At 41.3% G+C, this 17,995-nt stretch overlaps 1 protein-coding gene across 1 annotated transcript in view; it reads left to right on the top strand.

Moving 5' to 3' along the window:
* ncam2 (neural cell adhesion molecule 2) overlaps positions 1–17,995 on the top strand; it is a 369,830-nt gene that overhangs the window by 285,001 nt on the left and 66,834 nt on the right. The window contains 3 exon segments of the mRNA XM_032506714.1: positions 7,380–7,586; positions 12,913–13,056; positions 15,934–16,071. Of these exon segments, the coding sequence (XP_032362605.1) occupies positions 7,380–7,586; positions 12,913–13,056; positions 15,934–16,071 (489 nt within the window).

The following is a 17,995-nucleotide window of genomic DNA, read 5'->3' as shown; positions in this document are numbered from 1 at the left end:
TGTGTGTGTGTGTGTGTGTGTGTGTGCATGTGCGTGTGCATGTGTGTGTGTGCCGGCCAGAGATGCAGCAGGGGGCCTTACATCACAGCTTGTGAAGTCTGTTCAAGTCAGTGGTTTGTGTGACAGTGAACACAACCCAATCCATGCTGTCCATTGGGTGAGTGACTCTTGGACCCAACGGTGGCTGGAGCCACACAGGGACGCCGCCGCCCCTCTCATCCCTGCTCCTCGTTGTCCTGTTGTAACGGCATATCAACACTTAGCCATAACCGAGCCGGTGCCAGTGGCTCGGTAGGGTGGCAACACACTCTGGCAGGCCTCGGCCTGCCTCCTGCTGGCTGCCTCTTCTCTCCTGCCAACCCACTCAGCATGGAGGTAACAGCCAAGGGAGTAGAGACACGCTGCGAGGAGCACCGTACCGAGGTGTGGAGGTCTAACGTGCACTGAAAAAAGACAGAATGGGAAGGGTAGATAGATCGAGGTGAATGGACTTAAACTGGCAGGAGTTGAAAGGCAATGGTAGACACGTATTGCGAGAGAGGTAAAACGACAAAACTGAAGAATGAAAAAAGGCTTTGAGGCAAAAGAGTGTTGAAGGTGGGAGATAAATAGCCACCATCCACCTTCAAAAGTCTGTGGGAGGAAGTGTCTGTGTCATTCTTTCTTTTGCCCTTTTCCAACTTGGGCAGTTGCGCTTAGCCTGATTTTCTTTTTACCGTATTCACATGCAGTTCTGCCAACTGGAGTGGGCTGAAAAGCAGGGCAGAACAGTCAGACCCAGTGAAACTGAAGTGAGACTAAACAAAGAACATGCTTTTTTAAGTGACTTTTTGGCTTTAAGTTGGTGAGTCTCGCTGTTTGATTGAGGACCACATAAATATGGAGAAAAGCAAGGAACACAAGCGAGGCTACTACATTTCATGTTGATTCACAGGTTTTGGCTGTTTGAGAGGAAAGGTAGAACGCACAGGTGAATGTGTTGTTCTTGAAAGAAGAACCTGGGTGAAATCACTTCACTTGTTCGATACAGGTCTTTCTTGTTTCAAACATTTGCCGGGAAGAGTTGGCAGCTCTGAAAAAATGATTGAACAACTAATTTCTTCCAAGAGAGCAAAACATTTCTTTCTTGAAAATTGTTCAAACAATCAGTTTCAGGTCAAAAGTAGGTCTAGGTATTAATTTCCTCTTTTTGTGTGTCAACCATGTCATCTTCCAAGTCTATTTACTTTAAAATACCTAAACTAACAAAAAGGCCTCTTCACTTTCCTTTAAAGCCACTTAAATTGTAATTTTCATCTATACCCTTAAATAGTCATCATTAAATATGCAACGATCAAAGTTTAATTTTGGAAAAAACGTCTTTGGGAATTATTTATTAGGAGGTTAATGGACAAAAGCTCAGCTCATCTGGTGTGTGGGTGTGACTTGATCAGACAAAAAACAAATACAGAAATGACTGAAATAAAACTTAAAATAAAGAGGAACTATGTAGTTTTTTTTGATCAGACTTACTGATGGAGGAGTCAGACACAAGTAAACATAGGAGCTGCCGAACATCTATTCTGAAGCTGTGGGGGGTGCACTATAGAGAAACCTGCAAGCAAAAACCTTTAAAATAAATGGCAAAAATAAACAACTGTTCATGTCATCACACATAATAAGAAGCTGACTGAGGAAATGTGTTTTCTGGGCCTTTAGAAAGCAATTCTAACGTAAAGGTATATGTGATTACCTTTTATTAGTGCTATATTAATTGTAATTGTAATTAATTAGCATCCTTAGACTTGATTCCTACAGGAAGACCTTTCAGCATTCTTAAACTATTCAAAACTACTCTGTATTTGTTGGTGCACTTGCAGGTCCATGCATTTTGTTTTGGTTTAAAGTCACAGAAGACGTATTTTCTCAATCAGCTTCTTAGTGATTGATGGGATCTGACAAAATTTAAAGTGAGCGGGATTTAGTTGGGATAAGATGTCCCTCACCTCCGGTGTGCAGGTCAAATTTAACCTTTATGTTGTCCTTGGCTCAAATTGACCTGTTTTCCTATATCAACGTTCTTATTAATTACCCAAAATAACATGACTGATTCCAACGCTCTTTTGCAAATACAAATCTCTACTGTCATTAATTTAGGGATGTCTTATTCAATTTTATAGCATTTGAAAAAAAAATTCAAATGGTTTCGAGATAGTATTGAGTAAAAGTTGACATATTCCAGTCTGTGATTATCCATCAATTTTAGTCTAAATAATTACTAATTTCTGCTTTTCTAACTCAAACATTAGGTATAATTTCCTCATGTATTGACCATAAATCCCCCCAAAACATAAAACTAAAGTTAATAAGTTAGTGTTACGTAGTGTAGAAAACGTCAAAAAAAGTGAAGAACATTGAAAAAAAGCATAACATGTTTAAAAAAGGGACAGAAACGTAAGAAAAAGTTTTAAAAAAATCAATAAAAAGCATCAACAAAAGTGTTGATTTTCAATTTTGACGAGAAGACAACACGAGAGTTAAACAACACTTGATTGTGAGCGTAATGACAGTCGTGGTGCTGTTTCAATCAAACCGGATCAAACCACACTGATTGTTAAAATCTTCTTAGATAATAACTAATCTTTAATTTTGGATGTTGTTTAATTGGTCACAAATGTGTCCAATTTTGGAATGTAGACTGAATTTCCCATCATGACTAAAAAGTGTACAAACATTATGAATTAATACCTGTCAATGTAATAGTCTTTAAATGTTCTTATGATTCATAAAAAAGCTTTATCTTTCATCCTCAGAGTACTGTGGCAGCTATTCATACGTTCTTGAAGAAAATGTGATGGACGGAATTTGGGTTTTATGCCTCACCTCGCTGGTTTTTTATTTAACGCCTTGAGAGAAAAGTGCTCTTAGGAGATGTTTTGCAACAAGATTTGAATTGAGGAAGAGAAAAGGAAAACAGTGAGTGAGAGGCGGAAAGAAAAAAAACAGGCGAAGTAAGCTACAGAGCGGGAGGGTGGGAGCGGACGGCTGGAAAGATTGTCTTTAGAAAATAGTCGGCTCTAAGTGGTCTGCGAGAGAGAAAGAGAGAGAGAGAGAGATACACATTGCATTTGTGCTTGGGTCACCTTTCACCCTGAGTAAATTTGTTCTCGGTTTGTTTGTTTCCATCATTGTTGTGGGAAAGGTTAGAGGCATCTCTATAGTAAATGCTTGCAATGAGAGATTGGAGCATTGTTTGCAACAATGTACCTGTATTGCATGGATGCACTTTACGCTGTTTTTTGTATGCACAGATAAGTTTCAGTTTTCTGCTGCACACACAAATCCAGACCTGGTCATAAAGTACTACATTAATACTTCAATACAATTACATTAAATAGAACAGACGGTCCTCATTTTGTGATTAGATGATGTAGGTAACGTAAAGGTAAGGTAAACACCACGTGCACAACTTGCTCAACTATTTTGGAGGACCAGTTTTTTTTTTGGTGACAAGCTGTCAAACCGGCAGATTTATTACACAGACTTAAGTTCCTGGATGGTAACTGATACAATATGCCCCTACCAACATAGCCCCTTACCTTTTATTAACGCACGTGTGTCACACATCTGTCTAAAGTCTCCCATTGGCACTCAAGATCATCTCATCAAACCCCTACCTCGCTGAATGGAAGCAGCTTTATTTCTCAGCTTTTTCCACTCAAACTTTATGTGTTACTGTCTGTATATTATTGAATAAAAAATACAGTAAATAGAAATATTTAGACGTTACTGCACATTAATGGAATTGGATTTCCTTCAAAACCTAAAGCAGGGGCTTCTTAATGTTTTTAGGCCAAGGACCCATTAACTGAAAGAGAGATGGATCAGGGACCCCCTTCTACATATATTATATATAATGAAGTTGCATAATAACGTGTAGGGTGGCCTAAAGCCTTTATACATACTTTTTTACATAAAATACATGATTTTATGAATCATGTTTTATTACTAAACATACATGTGGCACAATTAACCCTTAGGATGGACTGTATCTGTGGATGGCCTTAGTGACTACCTTACCTATAGGCCAGTAAGCAGTAGAGATTTATACTTGCTGATATGTTGAATTCATTTATTTTTCTGAAAACTTTCAGAGATTAACTATAATTTGGAGGACCCTGACCTAGAGTAAAACTTTTTGTCAGTAAATCACCAGGTAAACAACTAAAGCACTTGGAGAGAATTGCCACCAATCACACAAGCACATTATTATAAAAGTAGTTATCCTCAAGGACTCATCTATTAAAATGCTCAATTAGACCTTTTGTCAGGAAACAAACAAACCGCAGATTGAATGGGTCTCCTGTCAGGGTTAAATGAAGCTGAGCTCATGGCGTGACAAATAAGGAGGTGGATACACTGGCGTTTAGGTGTGTGTTTAACCTCCCCTATGATTGCGGTGGCAGAGAGCCAGAACAAGTTTTGGCTGCAAAATAAAACCAAGGAGGCTAGAAAGGCAGCCTCGCTGGTCAAACACGATCTAACTGCTATCATGTTTCCATGTGGTTTTCTTCAGATATGTCTAACTAGAGCAGGGCAGGTCACATCGCTTGTCCCAGTACACCCACATTCATCCGTTGGCCAGACATTACAGAGCAGACGGCGATGGAGGGAGAGATGGAGATGAATATGTAACCCAGAATTTTGACATCAAGCTACACACGTATGCTGACCGGTGTGATTCCTTCCCTGCTCAGCTCTTGTTTTCTGCTCTGCTATCTATTTCCCCGGAGACCTGAATCAATTACTCCAATGGCTCCAGTGCCAGCCACCGTGGGGACGTGGGAGTGTTTCAGCTTGCGCTCGGCTAATTCTGGTGCCATGGGGCACGTCTAGTCAATAATCTGCCTTGTGCAGGAGGCTTAGATCGCTTCAATATTTCAGTTTCTTTATGTTGCTTCCTCACTGCTAAGGAGGATCATAAACATTAAAACATACCTACAAAGCTTTAAAGTTTTATATCCATGAGCAGTTCAAAATCAGGCCGAAAACAGAGTGGAGCTGTCGTTTTCATCAGCAGTTATTGGAAGCCGGCGATCAATCGGCACACTGCCGTGTAGACATTTAGCACGTTGAAAAAAATCACCATTGTCTTTCTACTCTACTTTCAAAAGGAGTCAGTCATTGAGCGTTCTCTCTCGCCCAGAATCCGTAATAATGCCAGAGCTAATGCAGATTTCAAGCGGTTTGACACAAAGTTCCACCAGCTATTTATACAGTTGTAAGGACACAAACACACAGGGAGGCAGGGCTGAGTGTGAAAAACAGGGCAGCACACTACACACTCCTGTCTTATCAGATCATCTGTAAGGCAAATGGCCTATCGCCGCGCTAGCGACATCAACTTTTAACATATTTAGCTGTCTCTGCTGTCAACAGACTGCAAAATGGTAAGAGGTGATAATGCCCTAATGCTAACAGGTATAAAGAGGCACCTGTAGCGATGCCAGACACTTATCTGTTCCTCACAAGTACCCCCATGCATCACGAGGCTCCAGTGGGAGGCCATGTGTGAAGGAAAGCAGAGCAATGAGGAGAATAACTTATACTGTGATATGATTTCAGCAATGCTCACGTCTGATTGCCTCATCAGATTTGTTGGCCTTGAAACTAAAGAGCGGCAGACACACATGCCAAGGATGTGATGCTCATTGCAGTTGGAAACATTGTGATGATGATCAGTGTCAGCATGCTGGGGTGTAAGTGGGAGCCTGCAAGTGTTTGTGTGATGCAAAGTGCAGGCATCAAGAGGGGAAATCAACCAATGTATCATCATTTACGATTATGTACTGGTACATCAAACTGAGAGATTGTTATTAATGTTATAAGCAATTTACATAACAGTACATGCTGGACAAATTAGTTTAGAGAAAAATTAGTTTCCTACATCCTCACTGTTACCCCTGGGAGCTCTAGAGATGAACCATCACAACCCTCTAAAGCTGGCTGCCGACCAGCTGCAGGTTAAATGCTTTGCTCAAGGGCATCTTGCTGATAGTTAGAAAGGGAAAAGAGAGCATTCATACGGCCTGCTTGATGCTCTCTCTCTATCTCCCTCTGGGGTTATCTCTTGCCTTTGGCTTCTCCCAGGTTCCCAACTCAACATGTTTGTCACGAAACATTCATTCATTTTATTTTCTGCTCTTGGTTCTTTTTTTTTCTTCATTAAAATCCAGCGACGTGTCTCTAACGGGCTGGACGAGCCTCTGTCCATCTCCTCTCTTGTTCAAGGCTCTGCCTGATTGATGGGCAAAGTAATGACCCTCCACTGTGACACTTTTATTTGCAGAATTTACAGGCAAAGGGCACCTGCTGCTTACAGATGGCCATATCATCTCCTCACAGTAGCCTGCAGTTCATGTTTCCCAGGCTACATATGGATGCCACTTTAATCAAGGTTCAAGTTAGCTTTTGATCAGGGCTGCCATTTGTTTCTGTCCTTAGTGTCTGTGTTTCTATACGTGCATAATCTTGGAAATGAGAATGGAATTTACAGCCTACATATGTTCGTACTCCTTTACAGATTTATAAAATATGTAAATCCAAGATTATGATATAATCATATAATTTCAAGCCGTCTGTTCCCTCAACAAGTTCCAACAACAACGTTGGATGGTCCTCAGCTGTTCAGCAGACAGCAGAGCAGCAATGCTATAGTAATGCTATAGTAATGTGAAATTCACCAGGAAAATACTGAACATGTTCAATGGCAGCACTGTCTTTTGGATGTAAAAAATCCCAAAGATTGTAGAAATCTTTCCACAACAAAAGTCTGACTCAGTAATATCTAGTCATGTAGACAAGAATTAATTACTTACAATGGGATAACCAGTCATCTTAGGGATTTGTCTATCTGATCCAGACTCCAATAAATATTTAACGTGGTACATTAGGCTCATTAGCTGGGTACACACAGCAGAAAAACCAACCAGCCATTATCAAACTGTGTTGTCTTTCCAGAACGACTGCAGGATGTGCGTCTTTCAGGCTGACTCACTTCATGCAGAGAGATATCAAGTTAATATCAGTCATGGGCAATTCAGTGTTTTTACAAATAATCTTGGGACTGGAAGGTAACTGGTTCCACTTATTGGACCAATTTGGAAAATGCATAACGCTGCTGGAAGTCAACAAAAGTCAACTTATTGCAAGGGAAATGATAAATGTCTACAGGCATTTTAATGTTGTGAATAGATCCCAGGTGTGAGTGGGAGTAACCATGTCTCTTTCCTGGAGTGGAGATAAAAAGGACAACTTGACGTCGATGCCTACTAAAAGACAGTTAGATGAACTCATCATATCACTTTATTTTCTCTCTCTTTCTCTGACCTTGCTCCTAGCTATTGGCGAGCCAGTGAGGCTGGAGTGGTACAACCCCCAGGGCGAGCGCATCGTGCCTTCCAAGCGGATGGCGCTCCACACGGAGACGTCACGATCCAGGCTCATCATTTACAACGCCATCATCGAGGACGCGGGTATCTACCGCTGCCAGGCCACCGATGCCAGCGGTCACACCGAGGAGGCCTCGGTCGTGCTGGAGATCTACCGTAAGATTGACAGTTCATGTGCACTCACATACACATTTCCCTGCAGATGCTCTGTGTTTGGCTCCCGAGGAGATTTAGACCTGAAGACATGAAGAGAATAAACCTCTCACATTAGTGGTTAATCACAAGGGTAGCCAGCCTATTCATATGCTGAGGCTCACCACACCCAGAAGCTGGGAAATGATGTAGCTCTATCTGTGTCTATGTGCATTTTAGGTCCATGTGTACCTCTGACTTTGTGTGTGAGCTTGTGTAAGAGTGTGTGTGTTCCACTCGTTCTTGTGATTAAAGTGTAATGACAGCTACTAATGCCATGGGCCTCCGATCCTGCCAGGCATAATGAGGGATATGGCACTGAGGCTAACCTGCCTTGCTGACCCATCACTATTTCCTGGGAAAAACTTAATGTTACGAGGCAGTGTTGGCTCAGTGGTTACAGTGACTGTCCCATTGCAGGTTCCATCCTCATTTGTCCTGTTACAGTGTCCTTGAGCAAGTTATCCAATGTAATCCCTGCCAGTTCATGGCTGTGCTTTGCTGAGTATACGAATCCGAAAAAAAACCTTTAGGACCAGTACCATATCAGGGTCTGCCTATATTTTTCTTCTGGGAATGTTGGGCTTTTAGCAACAACTAAAACAAGTAACACATGGTGGGTATGTCAAAGGCTGATTTAAGTATCCAAGATATTCAGTTTGATATCAGGTCAAGTAAAAATAAAGAATCAAAGGATTGGGTTTTACTCTGGCATCATTGCTTCTGACAGCAGGAAGAGCATTTTTGACACAGCTATTAGAGGTCCATGTTTAGTAATAACATTTACAGACCATGCAAGTAAACCGCTCACTGAATAAATAAAATATGAAAAATCTAAATTACCCCAAAGATCTTAGACTTTTTTGACTTAATATTAGGTGTCTTGTAAAATCTTGTGGGCTTTGACTTTTTTGTGCTCTCTAGTGATCCTTTACTGCAGTTGCACTTACAAACTGAGCACAGTTTCACTGACAGTGATAGCGTTAATATTTGGGTTCCTTGTGGTCAACAATTGCCTCTTTGACAGATCGAGGTAGCCCATGTCAAGTTAGCCCTATAATGGTAAATATGCTGCAAAATGTGAGAGCGCGTATATGCGATGTGAGCACTTGTAGAACATGATTTGAGAGCTTGTAGAACAAATCTGTACTCGTAGATGTGATGTGAGCACTTGTAGAATATGACTTGAGAGCTTTTACAACTAAAATTGAACCCGTAGATGTAAGTTGATGTGCGCAGACACATTGCAGCAACAGACTTGAGAGGTTGTAATCACTGAGTTGTGGTTGTACTGGAAAAGTGACTGTGAGGAAAAAAAATACGAGTACAGATTTCTTTCTACAAGCTCTCAAATCATATTCTACTGTGCTCACATTGCATCTACGCGCTCTCATATTTGCCTTCATAGGCATGCCAAAATGCACATGCACAAGGTTACATAAGACCCAAGTGAATTCTGAGAATGTGGATAACCCAAATACACAGATACACCGGGACTTTGATCAGGAGTTTTCCCCCGAGTTTAATTGGAGAAAATGTCATGGTACAGGGATTTCAGGAGACACATAGATTTATATGTGCACACACTCTTGAAATCCTCACCTGCTGGGTGGTTGCCTTTTTCATCCCCTCCCGGCAAACCATTAGGGGAGACATCCCAACCTCAATCACACCTGCCACCAATCAGCTCTCGCCTCATTCACCACATAACCAGCTCCCTAAAACCATTGTTTCCATGGCAACCAGGCGTCACTCACTCTGGCCCTCGGTATAGATTGCATGAGCAGAATGTGGATGAAAACCTGCCTAATGCTCCAGCCAGCGGTCCTGCCAGTGCACAGCCGGGCCAGGCGAGGGCTCCTCAGGCCCGCAGTGCATGGGCCCACGTGCTACATCATGTTGTAAATGAAAATTATGACATGTGTCTCTCAGTAGTTGCCAATATCTCCATGATGGTGTGTTATGATCATAGTACATGGAGTGGTAGATCAGTTTTGGATCCAAAACAGGTTACTGGATTTTGGTTAAACTCATACTAGTCTCGCATTGCCAGACCTTCTGCCACAGCTCTGCGGAGGAGGGTCGCTAGTCCACACAGCATTCCTGGGTAGGAGATAAATGTGCTCTGGTTTATTGGCATTTCTTTAAATAAATCACAATCGTCTTTGGCGGCGTTAAGCGTCGGATGCAGCAGCAGTGCTTCTGCAAAATAGACTTGGGAAGGAACTTGTTTTAGTGGAACGGGTGCACGTCAGAAGGCGAGCTCTGAAATTAAAATGGCCGTCTAGTGTGTGATAAGAATTTTGTTAAATAAAATCATGAATATAATTTGATTGTCGGTACTAGCTCGGAGGATGTTTCCCGAATGATCCCGAGTTTAGATTGCCAACACAAAGAAAGCCGAAGGTGAGTGACATCTGGCCAAAAATGAGGGACATCTGGCAAAACTATCCAATAAATGAAATGGCTTTGATATAGACTATTTTCATACCGACATAATAAAAGCTGCTTGCTGGCTTGAGACTTGGCTCTCTGGAAAGCAGTGTCATTTTGTTGGTGCACCACTTTGGTCCTGACTAAAATATCTCAACAACGTTAGATGGATTTCCATGAAATTGTGGACAGACATTCACGGTCCCCGGAAGATGAATCCCACTGACCTTGGTGCCACCCTGAGGTCAATATTTGTGGTTTTTAGTGAAATATCTCAGCAACTACTGGATGGATGGATGAAATTTGATGCAGACATTCATGGTCACCAGAGGATGAGGTCTAAAGACTTTGGTGATCCCTTAACTTTTAGCATACAGATTTAGAGAGCTTTAAGCATGGCTTTTGTCTTGTTCTACAGTATAATAAAACTCTCACTGACCCACACTGAATGAAATTTTAAATAGTTTCCGCTAAAAGTTCACTGTTAGAAAAATACAAAAATTGCTATTAATTGACTGAAGCAGTTTGCTGCCTTTGGAGACATTCAAGGTGACACAAAACTCATAATAAAGAAAGCCAGTACAATGCCGGAGCCGACGCCTTTCAATTCCCCTTAGTTTATTAATGGACAAAGCGATAATGCTGCAAAGCCCATTTTCCTCAACCAGCTTAATTGGCCAGTAAAGACAGAAAAGAACGGCGTCCCAGTTGAGAGAGCTCCAGGGAAATTGTCTCGTCAACATTTCACTTATCCCCGCAGTGATGTGTAGGCGAACGAAGGAAGAGAAACTCCCGAGTACTGAGTATATTCTCAATTCACCAGTGTCAAGTGTGCAGTAGAGGGTTACTTCAGAGAGGATGTTTCCCTTACTGATTCTCTTGTTGAGCAGTGCAACAACAAAAGAGAAAGAAAAGGATACAAACAGAAGTGACATCAGATGTGTTGAAACCTGAGAGAAAGATGGAGGGGGTGAGAGAGAGCAACAGCTTTTGGAAATAAAAAGAATACAAGACGGAGAATTGATAAGAAACAACAGAGTGAATGACAAAAGCATGCAGTGGCATCCTTGCAGTTGATGAAGACACTGAGATGCCGGGCACGTTCCCAGGCAGAGGGTGCAGTCGCGGAGAGAAAGCTCATTTTAGGGAGCAGCCTGGCATAAATCACACGGCAAAATGCTAATGTTGAAGCCTCGCTAACAGAAGAAACTGATAGAGGAGCTGTCCTTGATTTATTCACACCTTCAAAATACAGCACGTAGATGATAGCAGGTGGTAGCAGCGCTAGCGGTGCCAGCTCCGCAGCACATCAAAGCCAACTATCCGAACGAGAGCTGGGTTCGAAGAAGGATCAGGCGGTGTTTGTGGAAAACTGCTGGTCCAAGAACAGTGTCCCCATGAAAGCATTTTGTCAAAACACCAAATGTTTGTCAAGTGGGAGGACACAGCTTCAAACCGTCACAGAGTAGAGTCTATTATTGATGCGTTCCTTCAAAGGCAGCCTGTGTTCTTGTCTAATTCTGCAAAGAGCTCTGCAGAAAAGCTCTGCTCATTGATGGTTTTGTCATGGTTGTGATTGGCAGCATTAATAACGGCCACCCCTCTGTCTGCTGTGCAGGGCTGTTTCATGAGACTCGCTTGTGTCCCGGAAAACTGTCAAATCCAGATTTAGATTTTGTTTTATTGGATATTTGTTTGTGAAACCATCCTTCCATTTTCAAGGCACACATTGTTTCTCATGTGCCTGACACTAAATACTGTACACCTGATTTGCGAGGCATTACATCACATGACCGCTGTGCTTTATAACGTAGTCTTTGGCGACTCTACCTGCATGGTTTGTCCACCGCTCTGTAGTGGTGGATCAAATCGATCCAAATATTGATAATATCGGTACCACCGTTCGTAATATTGATCAATAACAGTGTAATAATACTTTAGTTTTAGTTTCTCTACAGTATGCACTGCTCCGGTTTCATCAAAGCGGTGACCTGGCTTTTGCAGGATCACACACCACTACTGCTTTGGTGTAGGCTGAAATATCTCAGAAACTATTGGATGGCTTTTCATGACATTTGGTTCACACATAAATGCTCTCTGTACGGGTGAACTGCAGTAATTTGATGATCCCTTAATTTTTCATTCAATGCCATCGTCAGGTAAAATTTTATCTTGTCCAACATTAGTATTCTGACCTTGTCTTTAATTTTAGGGCTAATTTTCAACTACAAGAAGCTAACATGTTAAACTAATATGGTGAACCTGATATTATCCTGCTAAACATCAGCTTTTTAGCATTGCCACTGTAAGCATGTTAGCATCCTGATTTTAGCATTTAGCTCAAATCACCACAAGTGGCATGGCAGCTGACTCTTAGACAGTAAATGAAATAGTTAATGCTAAGGGAAAGAATCATATTGATATGGCACAAAGACAAATGCCATTAGGAAACCAACAATGTATGCTGTCCAGGGGGAGAAATGTTCTTTCTTTCTCAGTTTCTTTTGCACAACTGTTCTTGGGCTTTTCAGGACAGCAATGTCAGTATGCTTTCAAATAGAGGCCATCCCAATACTTACCCGCATTACCAAAATAATAACAAACTAACTGAAAAGGCAAGCACTCAATTTACGGGAGGAAACCCAGAGAATTGAAGTGAATTTTATTTTAAAGCAACTTTTCCCACCCCCTAACCCCAGAACCTGTCTGAAAACAGTCATAGTTAACAGGACCGTAAAAGCTCAGCAGATTTTTTTCTTATTTTTCTTTTGATGTTCAGACCTGCAATAAATTGCTCTGAATGCTCACAGAAGAAGAAAAAAATCCTGTTCCATCTGCATCTTGTTTGATCTCTCAGAGAGGCTGACGTTTCGGGATGTTCAGTCACCGCAGGAGTTCCGCCACGGTGAGACGGCGGAGGTGGTCTGTGATGTCATTAGCTCTCCGGTGCCCGTGGTGGTGTGGTACTACCAGGACAAAGAGATCACTGAAGAGCACCACAGTAAGTTTCCATGACCATCTTTCACAATGTTCTTGACTTTGATTGCTGTTATTCTGCTATTGTTTTCCCTTTTTCACAAAACCTCCCGGCCTAAAAGCATGTTTTTGCCCCTCTGCAGTCAGCCTCATTAACAAAGACCCCCTGACACCGGCTCTTATGTTATGTTTTAATAATGTTTGCCTATTTTGTTAACCCCTATTACTTCATTAGATTAATTGGCTGCTTTTTGATTATTTTAAGTAGGGCAACTATCAAAGTAAATTAAAGGTACCCTGTGGAGTTTTTAGAGCAATGTATTTAGGAGTCCCTGTTTTGGGCTAGAGGACGCACCTACATGTCCACACACTGGTGACAACACATTCTCACTCCCATCTTGTGAAATCCGGACGCTTGATTAGATGCCTTTGTTGTTAATATTGAAGCTAAAAGTGTCCTTTAGCATCTTATCTAAACGCGCTTGTTCGGGACTATTGGCGCCCCTTTTGAAGCTGTTGTGTTAAGGAAACGGTCGCGGGTGGGCTTACGCTTCCGTGGCACACGGGAAGAACCGGATGGTTAAAAAGAAAGCAACTTAAGGAATGGTACCACGTGGGAGACGAACCCCGATCTCCTGGGTGAAAGTCTTGTGTTTGACCCATCCACTACCACAACCAGCCTCCTTGCACGGAATATCTGTCTTACATAACTAAACGCTAAACCCCGTGTAGCTGCTGCTCTCCCCGGTACGTTAAACAGACGGAAAGGTGCCTTTTTCGTCCCTTTAGACACTGAAAGCCACTGTCCAAATGTCCCTATTTTGCTTTGTGTTGTGGTGACGTGCCAAGAAATGTGTGCCAGCACAGGCAGTGAAGAAGAAGCCAACATGTACCATTACTGTTTTGAAGTTTGGGCATTTTTTGAAGAAATGTAAATAGATTGTCCTTTATATGAGTTATAATGTTATTCTGTTTATTTTTGCACTGGGAGACTCCAAATATGTAGGAGAACTGTTTTAGCCAACACAGATGCTTGTGTGGCATGGCTGTGTGTGTGATATTGACATCATTATTTTGTTTTGGGTATTGGCATAAGTGAATGTCATGAGAGCAAAAGCGTCTGGACTTTTTTTGAAAAAAAAAGTAGATAGTTTGTCAACTGTTAAAAGTTATAATGTTTATATTTTTACTGTTTACCTCCCAAGACATATGAGAAGTGTTTTAGACAGGAGATTGGCTTAGCTTTCAAATTCTTCCAAAACTCTGGCTTTGTAAATGTTTTATGAGGAAGGAAATTCATTCAACGGCTTTATTGGGCATCATGGATACAATGCCTTTGTTTGTTTACTCCACATGGTACCTTTAAACCAAAAGGCCTGGACGGGAAATATTATTTAGAAAATGAATGGATAGGTGGAGTTTTGGGGGGAATTACATTTTTATGTTATTCAGCTAATTAGTTGTTTTTAATGAATTCACTGAACATAACAAATAGTCTGCTAAAATCCAAGTAGTTTGGATTATTTATTTTACATCAGAGATGTATGTTTTTATCCGTAGTGAAGTAGATTAGCTAAGATTTTAAATTTGAATCTAAAAAAAATAATACCTAAGGTTTCTTTTTTAAAGTTGTTTATCCAGGTATGACTATGTAGTGCTATCAAGAAAAATATATGATTAGAAATCAATCTTTAGGAGCTTTAAAGAGTGACTTTTTTACGGTATAATAACTAGTGTAAATATCAAGTTTTGCATTATTAAACTGATTAATTGATCTTGGTTATTCCAATAGTTGATTAGGATTGTTATAAAAGTTGCAAGTAAGCAGAAATCTCTAAAGGATTACATTTTGGACGTAAACCTGCAAACACTCTTCATTATTGAGAAGGAAAAGGCTCAGGAGTCCCATTGTGCCCAATTCTCACTCTCATTGAAAAGACTTGCTAATGTGCCAAAAATACTCGAGAAAATTATATTTCCTTCTTTTGTGTGGCTTCACAATAAGACAAGGATATCAAATTCTATAAATAGAAATCCCATCAGCCCTGCAGGAGGCGTATAACTTGGACAGAAACCGTGTTAACAAGCGGTTGAAAAAATGGATTATAGGGCGGCTGCAATGGTGACATTCGAAGATGCCGCTTCCCATGAGATGCAGTGCAAACCGGCGCCCGGAAGGTTTTGATAGGAGCTATTTCGTACAAATCGGATGTATTTACACTCAATCTACATCAATTCTCAGCGCGTCTCTACCGAGGTAGAGATAGAGGACAGATTATTTTTCCGCAATGTTATTTTCTGCAGTAGAATTAACCCTTAGACTTGGAGTCAGTATTTCCTCTTCTCTCTCCCTGATTTACATCTCTCCACACCACTTCCCCCTCCTCCATCTAGACAAAATGCATGCCTGAACACTGATTAGAAAGAGTGACCCCTTGAATCTGTCACATTTTTTAATTGAAATCCAAATCTCCGGTGCCACAGTGATGATGAAACACGGCAAAGTTTTTTTTATTTTTTAAATCATTTCACTCTAATTACAATGCATGGTTATAAATATCTTTGCTTGAGTGGAATGAGATAGATGCCCCATCACTCCTGGCCAATCTCACAGTGGCCACAGTGGGAGGGAGTACAGACTATTTGGAACTGTAATTGCGTGAGTGTTTATCTGTGTGGACTTTATCAGGTAAATGTGCTGAAGTGAAGATTGACAGTCTAGCTAGTGGAGATGGCAATTTTCTCCTGCTGTTTTCCTAACTTTTTCGTCTCGCTTCTCTCTCTATCATACACTTCCTGTTCCTTTGTCGTTTCCTCTCTCTCTCTCTCTCTCTCTCTCTCTCTCTCTCTGTCTTGGCCTGGCTCTCTGTCTGTCCTCCTCTTCTTCACCCGTGCTGTGAAGGCAGGTTCCAGGTGCTGACAAACAACAACCTCCAGATCCAACAGGTGACCAAGGCTGACGAGGGCGTGTACCGCTGCGAGGCCAGCGTAGAGGCCCGTGGCGAGATCGATTTTGTGGACATCGCAATGGTAGTCAACGGTGAGTTACAGTTTGAGTCATTACTGTATAGGGTTGGGCATCATTTGGATTTGATCAATTCTGGGGTGGAGGGATGGAGTTAAAACGGATCACATGCTTATTTCATTACTGGAATTGTTGGGAATTTGTAAATTATAGAGTCTGGTCTAGACCTACTTTATCTGTAAAGTGTCTTGAGATAACTCTTGTTATGAATTGATACTATAAATTGAATTGAATAAGAAGAAAGTTTTATTTTGATTCAATGGTGATTTACAGTTTTACCAAGATTTTTCAATGTAAAAAAAAAACCTGTACGATTTGTGATGACATGGGAAAACCAGCTGTACAACATACAGAGCAGTGCTTCAAAGGGAGACCCAAGCTATTTAGACTGGTTTGTCCATGATGGGTTTAAAAAGAATGACATCAGTGGATGCAGGGGCTAAAATAGAACTTTTAGTTTATAGTGTTAGTCAAGGAGCTCTCTGCAGGAAATTGTGTACTTTGACAGAGACCGCTGGAGCACCAAAATCCCAAAAGTCAATGTTTTTCTACAAAAAAAACATTGTAAGTCTCAGCCTAAGCTCGGGGTGTGTTTCATGGATGGATGTGTATGCTTGACCTACAGGTCTCTCTGCCTATTACATGTGTACTGTATAGCTCACCTCTGCTCTACCCTTTTCTCTGGATTTCATGGCTACAGAAATTGTCGAATATAATGTTCAAAATGAACAGACTTTCAGAAATTATGGATGATGATAGAAAGACTATTTCTTGGTTCTTAAAAGGTCTGAATATGCGCAGGAATGAAGTACCAAAGAGTCTTGAATTGCTTAAAATGGCATAGAAGACTAAAAACTAAATTCCTCATAGAGTGACATAGCCCACTAAAAATAATTTTTAAGTCACCATCAGCATACACACTATTGAATACGAACCCAAACCTTCAAACTCACTGAGAAGTAAAGGTATTCAGTGTGGAGCTTCACAGGCAGCTATGTGGAACACAGACACAAGTTCCTCTTCACACAGTGTCAACAGATTAGCATGCATAAAGGATTGCATACACATGTTTTCTTGTTGCTGTTGTTCCCATAAATTAACACCACTCAAACTGGATTAATGGTTCTGCAGGGGCTCTGTAAGTGGCCTGAAGTTCATACTTGTGTGTTGGTGTCTGTGTCGTAGCGTACCTCTTTAAGAGAATAGCAGGGTGTGTATGCCGGGGAGTGTGTGGATAGCTTCGGAGTGAGTAGCGACTCTGGAGGCATAGTGTCTCCCCTGTGCTTTCTGACCACGGTTGGAAAACTGTAGCAGGAAAAGTTAACCGTCTCCTGGATCTTAAGTTGTTTACGGAGAAGAAGAACCCGGGAATGAGTCGGGGGGGGGGGGGAAAGCAACGCTACAAAGCCACGTCCATGGGACCAACCACAGTTGTTGCAGTTACCTTTTTGAGAGGTGCACGTCAGGCTATTTCTTACCCACGGCGTTGATTTAACGCAGAAGCATAAATTGGATTTCATCATTTTAGTCATTTTATTCTGAAGCCTGCAAGGTATTCAGGTCTGCAGATGCCCAAGGTTAAAAGTATAATAACAGGATCAGAGATCAGTGTCACATTGTTGAGTTTGTATTGATTAGTAATATATTTGTCAGAGAATCTATATTTTCTTACTTTTGTGTTACTTGAAATAAAAACACATCCAGTATCATAGCCCTGTGATGTAGGTGTGTGTTGATGATCACTTAGGTGTTGTTGAGCCTGTTACTAGACTTCTGGTAAATGTAGCTGACAGTTGGCAGAGCCTGTTTGCAGTGTTTTGATCATCTGCAGAGTCAAGGCAAGATTTCGAGACAGCACCCACTGGTGTGCAGGCACAGAGCTGGAAATTTAGGCTGAATACGCAGACCCTCAGTTGAAGTTTTAGAACAGAGTTGTCAG

Source organism: Etheostoma spectabile, chromosome 24 (genome assembly GCF_008692095.1).
Source record: "Etheostoma spectabile isolate EspeVRDwgs_2016 chromosome 24, UIUC_Espe_1.0, whole genome shotgun sequence".
Lineage (NCBI taxonomy): Eukaryota > Metazoa > Chordata > Actinopteri > Perciformes > Percidae > Etheostoma > Etheostoma spectabile.
Note: the sequence above shows the minus strand (reverse complement) of the source record. Positions and strands in the feature narration are given on the sequence as shown.